Below are 19,786 nucleotides of genomic sequence, written 5' to 3'. Positions count from 1 at the left end.
TAACTTTTTGGAATAGTATGGTACGCAAATTAAATAATGATGGGATAAAAATAAGAATGGCAACAATGTTACTACCGTATTGTGGTGAAACCCAGGGGACAGCAACAGCAAGACGCCGGGAGAGAAAGACACGGATGGTGATGGACAACAAGAGTACGTAGTGGCGAGTTTGACAATGGATGAGCTTATTTGCTCACACCTCTTTGGGAGGTCAATGCAAGCAATACCAAACATGCTGACCCCAAATGGACTTTTTACAAGAGTCACCTTTGTTGATCGCAATGCAATGCAATCCATGAGATTTGAGGCCTAAGCAGCCGCAGCCGCAGATTAAATACATTTCTGACACTCGTGCCATTCAGATGATGATGGAATAATATCCTACTACTGTGATAACAAGTTTTTACTAGCAGAATCACCAGTCGATTCAAATCAAATCAAACAAACATATAGGATTTGTCACATACAAGGCGGCCATGCTTTCAAGTATCACAACCTACCTACCAACAATGGCCAAATAAATACAAGTAAGATAGATGCTCATAATAGAAAAGGGAAAAGTGAAGAAGAGAAAAGGATAGCCCTATCTTTTAAGGCCCTCTACACCACGTAGTCAATTGGTCATTAACTTCAAGACGCGAAGCTCCAACCTAGTTGTAGTTGAACATAGAAACCACGACTGCAAAAGACTGAATGACGTGCAGCAAAATTTCGGCAGTCAGCTGACACAATTTAATAGGATAAAGCTCGGAATGTTTATGGCTTGTGATGTTGTAAAACTCAATTTTGTATGTCTTCTCTACGTCTGAGGATCTCTACTCCAAGGTAGTCAACCGGACCGGGGACTGCTACATGAGGCTTTCCAACTTTAACACGGACGGCTGATATGAGAGGGAACTTTGTTAATGTCGTGGAAGCAATGAGGTGAGCCACAGACTCCAGAAGATTTTGAGCTTCTCCCTCCACAACTTCTTTCACTATGCTGTCATTTATTGAATTGAGAAGGGAGTTACAACATAGTAACTACAGGGAAAGAAAAGGATAAGGTGCAGTCGCAATTGCAATCGCCATAAAAAATAATGGATAAACAACATTACTAGTCTTCTTTCCCACATGCCTGTGATAAATTTTTGAGAAGTTACCAAAATAAAACATCCAGAATAAAGACAACTAGCTGTGATTTCTTTCCCCATATGGACGGACTGATGGATACAATAGTTTTTCTGATTTTGGCAAAGTTCAAAAGAAAACTCAAAATGAACTGTCCCTCACCCACTCCCTGCATGACATTACTCTATAACCAGTACCGGAAAATATAGTCCTTGCTTACCGGTAAATCTCAGTGTAACTGATGGTGTCGGACAAATTGTCAGATTTACCAGCCTCACAAAGATCTAACCAGGCATCGACATCTACAAGGAACTTCTGACCTAGTTTCCTCTCTTCGGGTTTTACCCCATGAAATCCATGAAACTTCAAGCCTCTCAAAATGAGCTTGTCACCCTTTATTACTTTGTCATCATCCATTGCTGCACCTGAAGAACACAGGCACTGGAATTCGCTTATTCTCACCTTTTTGTTACAAGAAGTTGAGTTGGTTTGATATCTGTCCCTGTAAGAGCTAAAGAATTTGTCCACACCACATGATATATCAACAAATATAGCTTAATGAATTGATGCTCTTTTATGGGACAGAGGCAAAGTAGTTCATTCTGCAACGGTGTAACAATGAAGTTGCCCTCTTTGTAACGACTTAAATTTTTAGGTAAAATTAAAAAAGATTTGAATGAACATGTAAACAAAGATTGATTCCAAATTCGAGATTCCGCACAGTAATATTACAACATTTATGAAGCCTCTGAAAAAAGGGGAAGTTGGGGTGGGGGGATACTTGTACTAGAATCCCAATAATAGATGAAACAAGCATCATATTTCCTCTTTATTCAAAGAAAAAGTGAAAAACAAATATTATATCACATGGATTTCAAAAATACACTTACCAAATGTATATGAACACAAGGTTAGAATACTTAGAAAAATAGTGACATAATGTTCTAGGGCTGTAATGGGTTGGGACCTAGACTCAACCCGTTACAGACCCATAAAATCCAAACCGATTTATACCAAACCGTTCCAGAACCATAAAATCCAAATCCATTCATAATGGACCCGGACCAAACCTATTGAATCCAGACCCGTTTATTAAATGGGGTGGGTCTAGACAGATCCGTTGGATGAAAAATTGGCCCATTACCCAATACCCAGCTCTCAACTCTCAAACCCATCATCCAACTGCTCTTTCAAGTTTCAAACTTCTCAAAACAATTAGCTTCTAGACTCTAAACAGCCAACGGTGGGTCATCCAGATCCTAGAAGGCCCTTGCTAGCTGACTTGCTTGTTGTCCAAGCAAAACGGCACTTATATGCAGGCTGAAGTAATGAGGATGGTCGGAGAGAATGAAGAAAAGGAGAAGAAAAGAAGGGAGAGAAAGCCTGATGAGGGGACCAGTATCAAGGTGGGCAACTCTAGAAAAGCAGATTGCCCTTCTAGACTCCAATTCAGAAACTACACCCAGCTCACTGAGCCACGATCTGCTATCCTGGCGACCATTGAGGGGTCAAGTCTCATCAGATTCATGAAGAAGGCTGATCATCCCATGAGAAAAAATAGAGATGCATTTTGCAGGTTTCATGGGACCCACTGTCATTCGAGCTACCAGTGACGCAAGTTGATGAACCGGATTGAATCCCTTATCAAGGCGGGGAGATTAAGGAGGTACATATGCATTGATACTAGAGACGGAATGACTAACGGCGAGACGAGAGGCTTGAAAGACAAGGAGATCAACAACGATATGACCAAAGGAGGGAAGAAAGAAGAACTCCTCCCCTAGACAACAAGCCAGTGCATCAGGCCATTCATGTTATCTTAGGGGGTGAGACCTTAGTCGAGGACACTTCTTTCTCTCAGAAGGCCTATGCCAAACAAGCCTACCTCGTGAACTCTGCTATGAAAGTCCAAAAGAATCAAGACTCCTAAGGACAGAGGGGAAGTCACCAAGTGCAACCTAGCATCTTCCCCAACCGTTGAGAATCTCCTTTGCACCACATTAGCAATTAAAATCTAGTTGTCGAAGTCAACTTAACTCCATCAAAGCGAAGAAATCTTTCCCTAGACTTCACCATAATGGTCCCTCCCCTCACATAGCCAGTAGTCACTTGTTATGTGCCCGATAGTATAAGAGCTACAATTGGGTAATTCATATTAGTAAAGGGGCCTAATTGTAATAAATCAGGAATAGGTAATTACAAGCGCGACAGAGGCTATATATAAAGCCTTGCTCCCGCCCATGTGAGGCATCAATCAATACAAAAATTCGAATTCTCTCTCTCTTATCTCTCTCTCGGTTCTTCTATACCCTTCCTTCTCTATTTTCCCTCCTAAACCTCTCTAATTCTCTTCCAAATTGGAAGAAAAGCCTTGTCAAGATCAAATCTTGACATTTGATATCAGAGCTCGATTCAGGGAGATCACTACAATCAAGACTTCCTTCTGATGGCTAACTGGACAAGAATGAAGCAAATGGAATCGCAATTGCAACAAGTGTCCGCAGCATTAGCAGAAGTGCAGATCCAAATGGGAGTGTTGGAATCCTTGATGGATATGATGGTGGAAAAAAGAATTGGAGTGATGGAGAGCTGGCGCGAAGAGAGTTCAAATCAGCCCAGTCGGTTACAAAAGCAAATGCGGGAATAGAGTCAACAACTGCGAGATCAAATGCAGCAGTTCATGGTCGTGCTTACCAGCCAACTTCCGATAAGACTCTCCCCAATTTTCCTCCTAGAGAAAGATCCGAGCCACTTCTTCCCGAACAAGGGATGGCTCCTAGGCCTGGAGGATCTCCAAAGTTGGAGATAGATCCAACTATAATTGGAGAAATTAACGTGGAAAGGAGGCAAGGAGTCCCTACTACCGTTGGTCAGCTTGGATTTCCTATTCTTAAATTGGAGATTCCGTTGTTTGATGGTTAGAACATGAGATGGTGGGTTAGACGATGTGAGAGTATGTTTAGCATGTATAACATAGTCGAACAACATCAGGTTACCTTGGCTACGGCTTTTCTAAATGATGCTGGAGATTGTTGGTTTCAAGGGTGGAGTAAGGTGCAGGAGAATTGTGTTTGGGGAGAATTAGTGGAAGATTTGTGTGACCAATTTGGAGATCGAGGCATGACAGATGTGGTGGAGGAGTTCAATAAACCTAGACAAGAAGGATCGGTACAAGCTTACCAACAAAAATTCGAAGAGTTTAAATCACTGATGCTAATACTAAACCCCACCCTCATGGAAGATTACTTTGTCTCAAGCTTTATTAGTGACTTAAGCAAAGAACTCCGACCAACGGTCAAGATGTTCCAACCTAAATCCATTAAGCAAGTTGTGGAAGGTGCTAAGCTACAGGAGATGACAGTGGAAGCTCTCATGAGGAAACAAAAGTGGGTTGGAAGGATGGTACCGCCCCGGGGGGGGGGCCTCTCAACAAGGGAGTAAGGGGTATAACAAGGAGATTGTGAGGACCAGCCGGAGCAACAAGGGGATGGCAACTATCATCCCTGCTCAACACTTGGCAGGGAGACTAGTAGTTCTGTTGTGGGGACAAATACACCCCAAGGCACCAATGCAAACGATAATTGCTATTGTTCGAAGGAGAAGAAGAAGTGGCGACAGAGGAAGAAGAAAACAACAATAAGGAGGAAACTGAGGATGAGAAGGTGGAAATATCCCTACACGCCCTGAGGGGACTAACCAATAGTAAGATAATCAAGGTTGAGGGCAGAGCACAAAATAATAAATTGATGATACTAATAGACAGTGGGAGTAGCCACAGTTTCCTAGATGAAGGAACTGTCAAAAAGTTGAAGTGTACCCTTACAGGCACACATTCACTTTCGGTGATAGCGGCTAATGGCCAAAATGTCGTGTGTAAAGGATTTTACTAGCAAATGTCGAGGGAAGAATTTAAAGCAGATCTAAGGTTGTTGAAACTAGCGGGATGTGACATTGTGCTGGGGGTCGATTGGATGAGGAATATGAGTCCAATTTCTTTTGAATTCAATAAAATGGAAGTCACTATCATGACCCCAAGGAATCCCAAGGATATAATAGTAATACATGTTATATGTTTTTCCTATTAGCTGTATTTTCTGCTATTGTTATTAATAGCTTCAATTGTAAGCCTATAAATAGGCTTGAGTAGTTAGAGAAATAAGCTTAATGAATGATTTGAATCTCAATTCCCTCTCTCAATACTCTCCCACAGCTATTCTCTCCCTCCCTCAATTCTATTCTATTCTTCCTTGCCCTCTTCTCTGCTCTATCTTCTTCAAACTCTCATCCGAATTCCTTCCTAAACCCTAGGGTCATGACAATTAGTATCAGAGACAATCCTTCCTTGGCTGTGATTTCAATCAAACTCTGGTGAAGACGAGGCTGAGGTGATTTCGGAAATCTATAATTCATGCATGTTCAAGCAATAATTGAGTTCGGAGAACTTGCTTGCGATTGAGTTCAGAATTGAGATTTGGATCTATCCGATCTTAGAGGTGAAGCGGAATTCAGATTGATCCTATAAGGCGAATGTTACTGGCGGCCTCAGAATCGTTAAACGGAGGAGGGCGGCTCGAATTGGTGTTGAGATCCGGCAGATTCCGGGTGATTTGAGATCAGGCAAGTGACTCGGATTTGAGGTGTGTTGAATCACATAAGAAGTGACAAAGTGTGGCAAAGCAAAATCGTATCCGATCAGGCAGCTTTCAGAATCGAGGATTCGTAGCAAGGACTGACAGAGGTTGATGCTCAGAATCGAAAGACTATCTTCAGCTACAGAATCAAAATCAAGAAGGCGTTGCAAGCTGAAAGAGTTCCAACCGAACATTGATTTAAAATTTCAAGCGAATCAGAAGGCGCAGCGGAGGTAGCACCGAAAACGAGAAGCTAGTCGGTGATTGGGTGTGGAATTGAACAAGTTACGGAAGGAGATTCAAGAAGCAGCAAACTATAGGAAATTCTGGAGCCAATTGGACGATGATTGGGCATGAGTTGGAGCGATTATTGAATCTGATTGACCGAAGGAAGCTAGCAATCGATTCGGAAGCCTCGTATTGATCCAACGAAAACTCTGTGATATAAGTAAAAGCCTCTTTGTCAGGTTCGAATTTGCCGTTCGTTAATTTCATGTGCCTCGAGAAGTTTCCTTCAGATTCTCGGATGGTATGAACTGGAAATTGCTTGGATTTTGATTGTGTTTCTGAAGTCTGGAGTCATCGCTTAGTGAGCTACTCCAATTTATTGGCTAAGATCGATCGGATTAACTGAATTGAGAGACAAAGACACCGATTCCAGCTGGAGGGGAAGTCACTATTGGCTGTTGTGATCAACTTTTGGCTGCTACTCACTTGATCGATGGTGATTTTGATTCTGTCAGGTTAAGTAGCAAACCAGTCCGCGTGATGTGCTGATGTTTGTGATCAGAAGGCAGCAAGGCCAAGCAACGCAGGATCCAGAAAGAGAAATCCAGTTTTAGGTGCATGCCGTGGCTGCCGCATTGATTTGTCCTAACACCAAACGGTTAGGCAAACTCGATTGGGCAACCTGGAGATCATCCATGGCCATGCTGTCTTCGCTACCTCAATGCCGGCTATCACCGAATTTTCCTCCCCGGGCAGTAGCTGATCCAATTCTGCCCAACCAGGGCACCCTTCCTATGACCTATGGCTTGCAAGAGGCAGAGGAACTACCGGCCTTGAACCCAGAAATTCAGGTAAGATGTTCATCTTCCCACACTTCCAATCATACTTCAATGTCTAGGGAAGGGGAGACCAGGTGGACTGATCTTGCTGGAAATTTACATGACTAATTTGGAAAGAAGAACGTGATTAACGTGACTGAGGAGTTCAACAAATTAAGTCAGGAGGGATCGGTGACAGATTATTGGGATAAATTTGAGGAGTTAAGGTCCCTAGTGTGGAGTGATCAACCAGCCCTAACAGAGCGCTATTTTGTATCAAGATTTGTTAGTGGTTTGAAGGACAAACTAAGGTTAATGGTCAAGATGATGATGCCGGCAACTGTGAAAGAGGCGGCCGAGAGAGCAAGGCTGCAGGAACTCGCCTTGGAAGCCATTTTTAGGAAGCAGAAGTTGTAGCCTAACAGTTATATTAAGGGCAACCAACTGATTGAGGGAGCTTCTAAGGCAGCAAATCATGCCAAGCATGAATCGGAGGAAAAATTGGAGTTGGACCGGCCAATTGTAACTAAAGAATTCAACAAGGAAGAGAGATTGGACAAGGCTATCTGTGGGGATCATTGTTCATATCTGTTGGAGGTTAATGTATCAGCACTGGAAGTGAAGGACGATAGCTACAAAGAATGAGGAAAAACCTGAATTGAATCAGGCAATTCAGGTTGCCCAGGATGTGATGGTAATTGTTGAAGAAGCTATCAAGATTCCACTGGCAAAAAAATCTACTGGAAGTGGGATTTTAGTGTATACCACCAATCGGGAAGTTAAAGATACCCCAATTGAGGACACCTCTACTAAAGAGAAAGAAGATGGTGGGGAAATCTGTGTGGAAGGAAATGAGACTTTTGCTGCTTTGATAGTTCTTATTTCCATTGGAAAGCGGCAGCATCGAACCAAGTTTTGGACTGCAAAGCAGTTTGACTTGCTCTCTACAGTTGAAGAGGTTATGGTGGAAGGCGTGATAGGTCAACTGGAATTAATTTTGGGAGCAACAAGGAATGGGTGGATGGATGCTCTATCTTCTTCAAACTCTCATCCGAATTCCTTCTTAAACCCTAGGGTCATGACAGTCACTTTTGAAAAAGAAAGGAAGAGGACGACACTCACTGGCAATATGGAGACTGGGGTGTGCAAATTGATGACAGGCACAAGGTTGCAAAGAATTCTCAAGACCAAATTATCACAAGTGGCCCAATTATTTTCAATTCATGCCATGGAACAATCGGAGGAAGACGTGGAGATAGAAGGAGAAATGGGGCTGACCACGGACAAACAACCAAAAAGGCCATAGCAGGTACATGAACTTGATTCCCTTGAGTCACTTCTAATTGAGTTTAAGGACTTGTTTATGGAACCTAACACCTTACCCCCAAAGGGACACTTTGACCATACCATTAACCTCAAACCTAACTCTAAACCCATAAACATCCACGGATATTGTTACCCTCCAAAAGAAGAAAACTGAAATAGAAAAGATGATCAAGGACATGTTACAGAAATCCATCATCCGACCTAGCCTTAGTCCCTATGCTTCTCCCGTACTCCTTGTTAAGAAGAAATACAGTAGCTAGTATTTTTGTATTGACTACTATCAACTTAATGCCATTACAATCAAAAGCAAATTTCCCATAGCTATTGTGAAAGACCTCTTAGACAAATTGGGGGGAGTCAAAAGTGTTCACCAAGCTTGACCTAAGATCAAGGTACCACCAGATTTGTATGAATACAAAAGACATCCACAAAACTACATTACGCACCCATTAGGGCCATTACGAATTCATGGTAATGTCTTTTGGTCTCACTAATGCAAGGAAAGCCCTAATGAACCATATTTTTGAACCCTACCTGTGCCAATTTATCTTTGTGTTCTTTGATGACATCCTTATCTACAACCCCTCCTTTTCCCAACACCTAAACCACCTAAGAACATCACTTCAAGTCCTTAGGCTCAATTAATTGTATGTCAAGAGGTCCAAGTGTGCATTTGCACAACCCCATGTGGAGTACTTGGGGCAAACAATTTATGGGGCAGGGGTCAGCATAAACCCCAAGAAGGTTGGAGCTATAATCTCATGGCCCAGGCCTACCACTATTAGAGCCTTAAGAGACTTCTTGGGGCTTACTGGATATTATAGGAGATTTGTGAAGAATTATGGTATGATAAGTAAGTCATTGACAAAGCTTCTAAAAAAAAGGGGATTTCATTAGAGTGACAAGGCGGAAGAATCTTTTGAATTGTTGAAAAAGGCCCTAAGCAAGGTACCAACCTTGAGCCTACCTGACTTCAACAAACCATTTGTGTTGGAAATTGACGCAAGCAACAATGGGGTAGGAGCAGTTCTTATGCAAGAGGGCAGACCCTTAGCCTTCATAAGTTAGGCATTAGCCCCTAAACATATTGGCCTTAGTGTGTATGATAAAGAACTATTGGCAGTCCTTATTACAGTTGAAAGGTGGCGACACTATCTCGAAGTGGGGGAGTTCATCATCAAAACAAATCACGAGAGTTTGAAATTTCTTTTACAACAGAAGCTCCATACTCAATTGCAGAGGAATGGTATGTCTAAATTAATGGGACTCAATTACGTGATCCAATACAGGAAGGGGCAAGAGAATAAGGCAATTGGTGCTCTTTCACGTTGTTTTGAGGAGGGTACATCGACAGCCATTAGTTCTATAACTCCATATTGGTACAGGGAGGTCACTGCCAGCTATGAAAAGGGGAATTTGACCAATGAGCTCTTGGAACAATTAGTTCTTGAACCTAACTATAGAACTGATTATACATTAACTAATGGCATCCTCAAGTACAAAGGGAGATTAGTGATCAGGGATTGTGACACACTCAAGGAAAAGATACTCCAATCTTTCCATGGGTCTCCTATTGGAAGGCATTCAAGTATACAGGATACTTACCACAGAATTAAGCAATTGTTCTTGTTAAGTTTAGGAGCTCTTAGATAACTCAATCAATGATTCTTGTTGCCAATTCACTCACACTCCTCACTCGAAATCAATCTCAAACTGTCAAACAACAAAAAATAATGCAACTGTAATGAAAAATAGAATTAAACAAATGAAAACAAAAATGAAACAATCAAATCAAAATCATAAGAGGCGCAAGAATTATCCTAGTTAAGGCCACAGAAATGGCCCTACATCCAGCCACCAAGAACGAGAGCAATTCCACTAGAAACCGAGTGTAGAACAATTACAAGAAGTCCCTCTCTTCTTCCTTTTTGACTCACAAATTCATTGCACTCGAGAGATAACAAACACTCTTCTTTATACAAAGCATTCCCTCTCTTCTTCACAGCATTCTTACTCGTATTTAGAGACTTTTGGAATGATCAATATCTCACTCTTCCATCTCTATTTCACTCGAGTACAATCTTCTTAGAGATTACAAAGACTTTCTTGTACACAAGCATTTCCTCTCACACACACTACACTCGATCATAGAGAATAAATAATCATCTGTGACTGCCCTACCCTATGTTTCCTATTTATAGACATTATGGGCGATAATTACAAGGTTTTTTTTAGCCTACACAAAGATCAAAATATCCCTTATAATAAAACACCTAAGCTAGACTCTTCTAACTTAGAATAAAACCATCCATTTCAAACACTCGAGACATCTCCTGTTCTTCTTAACCTTTTGGATTGTTTTCTCAATGCAAAACATCAACAGTTCTATTAGCCCCAGCAAAAGAGGATGGTGAAGGACTATATCCTATCGTGTGACATATGAGGAGGTGCAAGCATGAGTCCATACCTCCCCCAGGTCTGTTACAACCCTTACCAATACCGAACCAAGCCTGGACTAATGTCACTATGGATTTTGTGGAAGAGCTCCCAAGGTCAAAAGACGGGACTGTGTACCCGTAGGCCATAGTTAGGGGCGGATCTAGCCAAGTGGGCTGGGCTTGGCAAAATTAGAGGTGGGTTGGACTAAATTAAGGCTAGGCTACTACTAAAAAATTAAAAAATTTACATTACAAAAATAAATTTTGTTGTGGGCTACCCTGGGCTTCAGCCCAAGACAGCTCACTAACTAAATCCACCCCTACTCGTAGTGTGGACAAGTTTACTAAATACGCTCACTTCATCAATTTGGCACATCTTTTCACTACTCAGTAAGTATCAAGGGCATTTCTGGACCAAGGTGGGGAAGTTACATGGCATCCCATTATCCATTATCCCAAACAATGATAAAGTATTCACCAGCCTCCTATGGAAGGAATTGATGAAGGCCCTAGGCACTTAACTCCACACGTCTTCGGCCTGTCACCCAAAGGCAGATGGTCAGACATAATGGGTTATCTAGTATTTGGAAACTTACCTTCGCTGCCTATCCTTCATGCACCCTCCCGATTGGCACAAATGGCTACCCTTATGTCATGACCCTATGAGCAATAAAATGGTATTATTGTAATAAAATAGAATAATTTGTTAAGGATATTTTAGCAAGTGATTAGAAGCACATGGGAGCATGTGCTAGGCTATTAGAAGGCAAATATGCCTATAAAAGATTGTTGTAATGGTTTGTTTTGTTATCCAAGAAATTAATGCATTGAAATCTGATTTTCTCCCCCTCTGAATTCTCTCCCCTTTCTCGATCTTCATCTCCCTCTTTCTGTTCTTGTAAACCCCCTAGCACTTCTTCTAATCTCTCCCTCATTCTTCCAATTTCCTCCTTAATTTGCTTCTGTTCTTGGCTTTAGCTGAATCGGATTCTTCCGATTCCCAAACTGATCCTAGGTTAAGCCCTAGGATCATGACAAATGGTATCAGAGCAATCCATCCTTGGCTGTGGTTTTGATTCGAGTTCCGACGGTGATTATCGGTGAGTTCCTACGGTGATTCAATTCTAGGCGATGTTTGGCTGAACCTCGGATTTGATTCCTCGGCCTGAGAAGGAAACTGTGGCAGCAGGTTCGGCTTGAAGAGGAACAACGCTTGCAATTCGCCACTCCTAAAATCAGAGTTGAAGGCGAGTTCGATTGCTAAAGACGACTCTGAAGGACCGAGGGAATCCCAGGAAGTTGATTCTCAGCGGATCGATTGCCGACCGTGATTACAACGTTCAATCCAGGTAGAGTCGTTTCCATTCCAAAGCCGAGCCAAGGTCATTCGCCCATTGGACGGTGATTGGGTGTGGGTCGTAGCAGTGTAAGTCTTGATTGGTGCGAGTCTAAATTCTAATCAAAGGTGAGCCTCAGTTTCGACTCGAAACTGTAAGAGGATTCGTACGGAGAGCCGAATTCCTCCGGCCAAGAACTGGGCAATCGCAATTGGGTCCAGCACGGTGAGACGAGCAAGGCCAATAGGTTCTTGGCATTAAATGAGGTCCACGAACGGATCTGGGGGTGCAAGCGACTTGGTGTTGTGGGCAAGCAAGACCAAACAAATCCGATCGAATCCGTTGCTTAGCTGTTCAGTTTGCTAGAGTTTGGAAATTCTTAGCGTCTGATCCACAGTCGCTATGGGTGACCCTCGAAAATTGATTCTGGAAGCAAGGCGATTCCAGTCGGGAGCATGCAACTCAAGAGGGTGACCTCAGAATCAAAGTGGCACAACAAGTTTGGGAATCGAAAACGAAGCGACATTGAAGGTGGAACAGCAGGGTGATTTGCTACTGTTTTCCGAGTTGTTGTAGTCGAACTAAAAGGCGAGGCGAGTGAATCTTGAAGGCCAAATTGGGTTGTCGAAAGCGAGGTATAGAATCCCTGTCAGAGGCGTTGCGGCAATTTCAGCAGATCCAGATCTCAGGGATTTCGTGAGGCGAATCTGGAGGCTAAACCAATTCAATCAAGTCCGGAAGTATTTGCACAACAAAAACGTTGGATTTCCAAGTATACGATTTGTAAGAAAAATCAGCAACTCCACTAAACAATCATGACATTGGATGCTCCTTTTGGAAACTTGGAGAGAAGGTTGGGGCGCTTTGAGAGAAGGGTGAATGGGTTTCTAGATGAAATGCGGGATCAACTATAAGGTCTCATGGACATGTTCACTCGCCAAAGTCAATCATCCATGAAGAAACTGACTCCAAATATCCTAGAGAATACTGAGAGATATGCTTCCTCTTTCTCATCACCACCTCCTTCATCTAATTGGAATGAATATGAAAAAGAAATGAGAAGACCTAAAGAGGCAACTACCCAAAGGCTGTAAGGGGAGATGTTTGGAGATCGATGTTTGTCTAATGTGGTGGAAGAATTCTACAATATCAAGCAAGATGAGTCAGTAAGGGAGTACGAAATGAGGTTTGAAGAGCTGATAGCCTTGATGCTCAATCATAACCCCTATTTGACAGAGTCTTATTTCGTTTCAAGCTTCTTAATTGGCTTGAACGAAGAGTTGAGGCTAATGGTGACAATGCTTCAGCCCAAGACTGCATGTTGCTGATAGTGCCAGAAGCTAAGAATTAACATTAAAGGCACTGAAGAAGAAACAAAGAGATAGAGATGCTGATGGAATAGCATGGGATCAGACAAATGGTATCAGAGGACCTAAACAATCTTATATTGACTCTACGAAAATTGACCCTAAGGGTGATGAACTTGGACTGGCAGTAAGGAAGAAGCTGGAAATTGAGAAGAGGCATTTTTTCGATGGGATTTTGGCTCCGAAGCAGGCTGAACTATCCTTAACTTGGGATGAAATAGGAAATGAGAAGGTGAAGATAACACTAGCTGGAGGAAAGCTAAGGGATATAGTGAAAGAAGCCAAAGGTTTTGCTAAGGGGAACACAGTTTCTGCTGCTATGTTATTTTTTACTTCCACTGGCAATTCTAAGTGGTTGTCTACTACATTGAGGGATGAATCGTTGGTTGGAATTGAAGTTGCAGCAGCTCCTAATGTTAATGCTCACAAACAGCCTTGGTATGAGCATTCAAGGCAAGTTTATAAGTCCCCATTGCTGCATTTCGAGGCTGTTGTTGATATTTTTGTGGCAGAGCATGGCTGTGGGTTGAATGGGGGTACAATAACAGCAACTATAGTTGTAAATCTGCTCTCCTTACTTGTAGTGGATGGTAATGAAGTTTTCACTAATGAAATTCTGAGCTAATTTATACTTGGAATTAATCTTGGAAACCTAAGAATGAAGAAGAAGAGACCTAAAAGTAGAAAGAAAGAAAGGAGGATGATTCGCATAGAGAAGGTTGGAATTGGATGAAGAGTAACGGCTACTCGCGGCAAGTTCTTGGGGACAAGAACTCTCTTAAAGAGGGGGGAGTTGTAATGACCCTATGAGCAATAAAAGGGTATTATTGTAATAAGATAGAATAGTTTGTTAGGGATATTTTAGCAAGTGGTTAGAAGCACATGGGAGCATGTGCTAGGCTGTTAGAAGGCAAATATGCCTATAAAAGATTGCTGTAATGGTTTGTTTTGTTCTCCAAGAAATTAATGAATTGAAATCTGATTTTCTCCTCCTCTGAATTCTCTCCCCTTTCTCGATCTTCATCTCCCTCTTTCTGTTCTTGTAAACCCCCTAGCACTTCTTCTAATCTCTCCCTCATTCTTCCAATTTCCTCCTTAATTTGCTTCTGTTCTTGGCTTTAGCTGAATCGGATTCTTCCGATTCCCAAACTGATCCTAGGTTAAGCCCTAGGATCATGACACCTTAGCCCAACAGTGGTACAACTCGAGCTACCACAACTACCTAAGCTTTTGAAACTCTATATGGTTATAAGCCCCCACTTTGTCACATTCCTAGGGTTACCTAGGGTTGAGACTGGAATTAGGAGAGAAATAGGAACGAGAGAATTTAAAGGAGGGAGAGAGATTAGGAGGGAGAAATCAAAAAGAACCAAGATAGGGATAGAGAGAATTAGGAGGAAAGGATTTCAATCTCATTTCCCATAACATCCCATCCGCTTACAAGTAGCCCTTGCCCTTTTATAAGCATAATTGATTGCTAATTGAATTCATAAGAGCACTCATGTGCTCCTAACAAACTATTATAACCCTATTATAATCTTACCCCTCTATTGCTCCTAGGGTCATGGCACTGTTACCAACCTTGGGAGAATCCACCACAGTGGCAACAGTAGACTCTTAGGGTGTATCTGATAGCATTTAGTTGGAAAGGAAAACATTTTCCAACTTACATGAAAAACAAAAACCATCTCCTCCCTAGATGGAATTTTCCATGGAAAATAGGCAAAAATATGCTTTAATAATTGTACCATGGAATTGAATTCCATCAATTCCATGGAAAATATAGTGTGTCAAACACCAAAGATGGAATTCAATTCCTTGGATGTGACATTTTCCATGTATTTTCCATGCTATCAAACACACCCTTATTTACAATAGAGGCAACAGGTATTGACTACACTGAAGAGAGAACTTTCTGCTGCACAAAATAGAATGAAGCAATTCGCAAACAAAAAGAGGAGTGAACGAGAATTCAGGGTTGGGGAAGCAATATATCTAAAACTAAGGCAAGCTCACTTGAAGGTCCTAGCACAGTCACAGGAGACCAAGCTAAGTCCGAAGTTCTATGGACCATATTCAATTGTGGCCAAGGTAGGGAAAGTGGCATACCGACTACAACTACCAGAAGGCACATAGATACACCCCATATTTCATGTCTCCCTTCTTCAAAAGCCGGCAGGGTCCAGTCCCTCAAGCCCCTCTTTACCCCCTATGGTTGGAAACAACCACCTAGAGACCGAACCAATGGCTATTGTAGATAAAAGAGTCTTACATAAGCAGGGGTCCGAATTACACAAGTCCTCATTCGTTGGTCCAACTTACACCCAAAGAACAGCACGTGGGAGTACCTACCCGACCTACTTCTTTAATTTCCAAAAGCAGTTGCTACTTTAACTTTCTTGGGGACAAAAAACATTTGAAGAAGGGGGAAATTATTATGTGCCCAATAGTATAAGGGCTACAAAGGGAAAATTCAGAAATTCTCTCTCTCTCTCTCTCTCTCTCTCTCCTTTCTTCTTTATTTTCCCTCCTAAACCTTTGTAATTCTCTTCCAAATTGGAAGAGAAGCCCTATCAGGATCTGATCCTAACATCACTAAGCATGAAACCCAACCCATTCACCAACTATTAGGAAAATAGAATCTCTTGTGTTAAAGATTGTCTAGAGTTAGTGATAGGATTATGTGCAGTGTTTTTTATATGCAGTTATGGGTTAGTTGATAGGCGGGTGGCTCTTTTGTAATATTAATTATTAGAGGAGGGAAAATTCGATAATGTCATAACCGGCCCTAAGAAACATCTCCCTACAACAACAACATATCCAGCCTTTATCCCATTATGTGGGGTCGGCTATATGAATTCTAGTTTTCTATGTATTTCTATCTTTTGTCATATCTTCATTTATTTCTATAAATAGGACAAGGGGGCTGATAGAGAGAGCATTGCATGTTATCTTTCTGTTTTCACGAGAGCCTTGAGAGTAAGAAAGTTGTGAGTTAGAATAGCCTTGTTTATTCCTGGGAAGACTTGTATCATGGGAGAAAGAAAGAGGGAAAGACCTGTTGTTATCCATTAATAAAGAAGGTTGCTCGGTGGTGGTTTCAAGGTTGGATGTAGAGCCAATTCAATTGGCTTGAACCAGGATAAATCTACGTCTCATGTGGTTTGAATGATTTATGTCTTGTTCTGTTTTATGCCTTTAAATTTTGTTCTTTTATTGACTGGTGTGTTGGTTGTGTGTTGGTCGGTGAGTTGTGAGTGTTGTGAGGAGTGTTTGATCGGTTTCTTGTGAGGTTTAAAGGTTGTCAGTGCTCCTAATTTATAACATCTTGTAGGCCACATATACATATGAACATAGGAAAATATTTTCAAAGTCATGTTCTTAATTTATGTTCATAATTTCAATACATAATATCCAAATAAACATTAAAAACATAATATCCCCATTAAACATTTTGCCCATGCACAAGAATAATTTTCAAAACATATACATTACAAGCACAACCACTCATCTTATCCTTGTACACTACCACCCAAGAATGTAATGAAAAAGTAAATCCTTAACCTGAATCATGATGATAATTTTCTATATCAATATAATTTGAATCTCACTAAATTCTAGCATCATCAACCTAAGGACTTTCGTGATGTTTTTGAAATTTAAGGGCCTTTTCTATAATTTTTAAATTTTGGCATATTTTCTGCTATTTTTGGAACTTAGTGGTCAAGGAGAAAAGTAATTCAAACATAAGATTTTTTTTTCTTACCTAAGATGTTGGCTAACAAAAAATTTGTGGGTTGAGTTGTTGGCATTAACGTAGGCTTCCTTTCTCCTTTTATTCTTTCTTTCTCAAACAACCACACAGAACCCTCAGCCCCCCCACCCCCACCCCCTGATGCTTTGAGGCTTCATTTTAAATCCAATTCTTTCCAAATTTTGGATTCTTTCATTATCTCCATTTAATAATTACATGAACCAAACCCTCCTCTAATTGGGTCATCAACTTTTAATTTCTTTAATATGCTTACGTTGGGATTTTTGGGTGTTACAATTTCCATCCATGGCTGTTCAAATAGATTCAGAGTAAGTTTCAAGGATAAAACTTTGTTATCAAGAAGAGAAATTGTAACACTCAAAAATCCCCATAGAGAGATTGGAGAAACTAAAAATACTTGAGGAATTGGAAAAGCAATTTTCTAAAATCCAAATTCAAGGGGGATTTGATTTAAGCAACTCCCAACTACCAAATAAAGATAATGGAGCAATCCAAGATTTCGAAAGAATTGGATTAAAATTTCAAGGAATAGGGATCTACAGCACCTATAACTATTAAGACCCATTGGATGGAGGTTCTCAAAGATCACAGCACGCAAAACAGGAGTTTAAGAGAGATTCCAAAGAGAAGCCTTGCAATGTTCACATGCATGCCTACACGTGCAACAAAGAGTACATAAAAATGCTGTGAATTCACTTTAGAAGTGATTGGGCTAACAATTTAGCTTTGTAATTATTTTCTTATTTCTTTCTTTTTCCCCCACTCAAGTGTGGGGCAAGGCAAAAACTAGTTAGGTCTTAATAATACAAAGGTCACTCAAAAGACAATTTGGCTATTGAGCCTTTTTGGAAAATTGAGTTAATCCAAGAGAATGACACTATACTACAATTCCAGTACAGGTATGTACTCAGAGAACATAAACATGGAGAAATACGTGATGTGAAATAACTCCAAATTAGTTGATCGGTACCACACTTCCAAAGTGAGTCCTCAAATCCAAGAATAGTTCCAAATATGGGGACTACCCAAGACTTAGTCCCATTGAGAAGATCTCGGACAGGTTTCTAATCTCAAAACAACTCAACAACACAAGTATAATAGTTTTCTTGTTTATTTCTAACTCTTAAATGTTGTTGTATGAACATTCTACAAGAAAGGTAAATTAAGCAAACGAAAGGTTTAGTACTACAACTTAAACAAGATAGAACTAAACCTAATTGTTAATGGCACAATTAACAAAAAACAAACACAACATGATATTATACAATAAATCACAAACATTCAAAGTGAGTGTTTATTAATACAACCATTTTTATGCTCAAGTTCTCAATTCCTCTTTCTAAAACATTTAGAACTTTCTTAGCCCTAATTCTCCTTTGAACAATGGTTCATCCATTTTCCTCGATTGGCCTACGTAGGCCCTCAAACCAAAAATCATGGTCATTCTCTTTTCTAAATTCTATTAGGCCTAATTGAAGTCCATTATTACTTTTTAATAATTTTTGGCCTAATTAGGCTCAATTCCGTATTTTAAATCATTTTTGTGCTTGTTTCGACCCCAAGACCTTATTTTTTCAATTTTATTTGGCCCTTATTTTAAGCCAATAATAGGACTTTCTCAAGTCTTTAAACCCAGTTTACTCCTCGTTAAAATCCTTTTAGCTATTGACAGCCAATCTTGTGTTCTCTAAAATTTTCCTAAGACCTTTGCTCCAAGTTCCAAGGACTATCAACCCATGTCTTGATCACATAGGATAGGGCTATTGAAACGCCTGCCCCTTGCCTCTTCTCCTTTTGAAACGCCTTGAATGTAAAAGACAGTAAATTAAAGTAATGGTTTAGTTAATCACTGTCCTCTCATTTCAAACCCCTTGAATGTATGCGGACAGCAGCAAGAAACCCTAAGCCTATCGTGGAGGATTCCTGAAACAGCGTTTCAATTGATGAATTGTATAATAAATAAAACCTAACTTAATTTGAAAGGGACGGAATCAAGGGGGCTAACATATCCAAAAATGGGGCAGATCTAACGGCTAGATTTTAGTAGATCTGATTTTTAATTTTTGGCCAAAATGGAAAAACACTGCCAGTCGCCGCCGGCCACCGCAGCCGGCCGGTTTCCGGAGATCAGAGGCAACCACCCGACACCTTTACCCAAATCGACCAGCATACCCAAAAACCAGAAAAATCCAACGGTCGGATCTTTGTACATCTATGGTTAAACTTCCGGCCAAACACCCAAATCCCGCATATACGTATATATATCATGGATATATACTGAAAAAAAAAAATGCTGATGAAACTAAAAAGACATACCTACTTGTAGATCGGGGCCACTTTCACGGTGAAAACGTGGTCGGATCGACGATCGGACGGTTGAATTTTGCAAAATCGGAGATTTACAAAGGTGTTCTGAGAGAGAATTGAGAGAGGGGGAGAGCAAAATTGGTAGGTCGGCGGCCACCCCCAACCCCATGCTATTTATCGCCGACCCGATTGGCACGGGTCGGCCTTCCCTCTTGGTAGGCGGATCCGACCTGGATCCGCCTGCCTTCTCTCTTTTTATATATATAATAATAATAATAATAAATGTGTATATATATATCTCTAATTAATATTATTATTATTTATTATATTTTATATTTATATTTTTTTAATTCCAATTTTTACACACCTGTAGGCAAGGTTTCTGAACCTTTCATCATCAACTCGTTAAATTGCATGTGACAAGGTGTTCACCAACTTGTGACAAGGCA

At 40.8% G+C, this 19,786-nt stretch overlaps 1 protein-coding gene across 7 annotated transcripts; it reads right to left on the bottom strand.

Annotated features, from left to right (window-relative positions):
• Window positions 1-388: 388 nt before the first annotated feature.
• Window positions 389-19,513, bottom strand: LOC127799178 (dihydroneopterin aldolase 2-like). 7 transcript variants are annotated; one of them, XM_052332945.1, is made up of 3 exons: window positions 19,351-19,513; window positions 1,331-1,551; window positions 389-982 (listed from the first exon to the last, which is right to left on the bottom strand). In XM_052332945.1, exons 1-3 carry the CDS (start codon window positions 19,504-19,506, stop codon window positions 781-783), a joined length of 579 nt encoding a protein of 192 aa, XP_052188905.1. In that variant the 5' UTR covers window positions 19,507-19,513; the 3' UTR covers window positions 389-780. The 7 variants fall into 7 exon arrangements, with proteins under 7 accessions (XP_052188905.1, XP_052188906.1, XP_052188907.1 ...); XM_052332946.1 differs by having other exon boundaries at window positions 1,331-1,535; window positions 19,347-19,506; XM_052332947.1 differs by having other exon boundaries at window positions 1,331-1,621; window positions 19,347-19,489.
• Window positions 19,514-19,786: the final 273 nt, after the last annotated feature.

Source organism: Diospyros lotus, chromosome 4, assembly GCF_014633365.1.
Source record: "Diospyros lotus cultivar Yz01 chromosome 4, ASM1463336v1, whole genome shotgun sequence".
In the NCBI taxonomy this organism is placed as follows: Eukaryota; Viridiplantae; Streptophyta; class Magnoliopsida; order Ericales; family Ebenaceae; genus Diospyros; species Diospyros lotus.
The sequence above is the reverse complement of the archived record's forward strand: the minus strand, read 5'-3'. Positions and strand labels throughout refer to the sequence as shown.

Coding starts and splice junctions, on each gene's coding strand:
- LOC127799178 (XM_052332945.1), bottom strand. CDS start 19,506: ATGGGGTTGGGGGTGGCCGCCGACCTACCAATTTTGCTCTCCCCCTCT. Junction 1,552..19,350: donor AAAGTGGCCCCGATCTACAA/GTAGGTATGTCT, acceptor AGCGAATTCCAG/TGCCTGTGTTCTTCAGGTGC. Junction 983..1,330: donor AGTTACACTGAGATTTACCG/GTAAGCAAGGAC, acceptor AATAAATGACAG/CATAGTGAAAGAAGTTGTGG.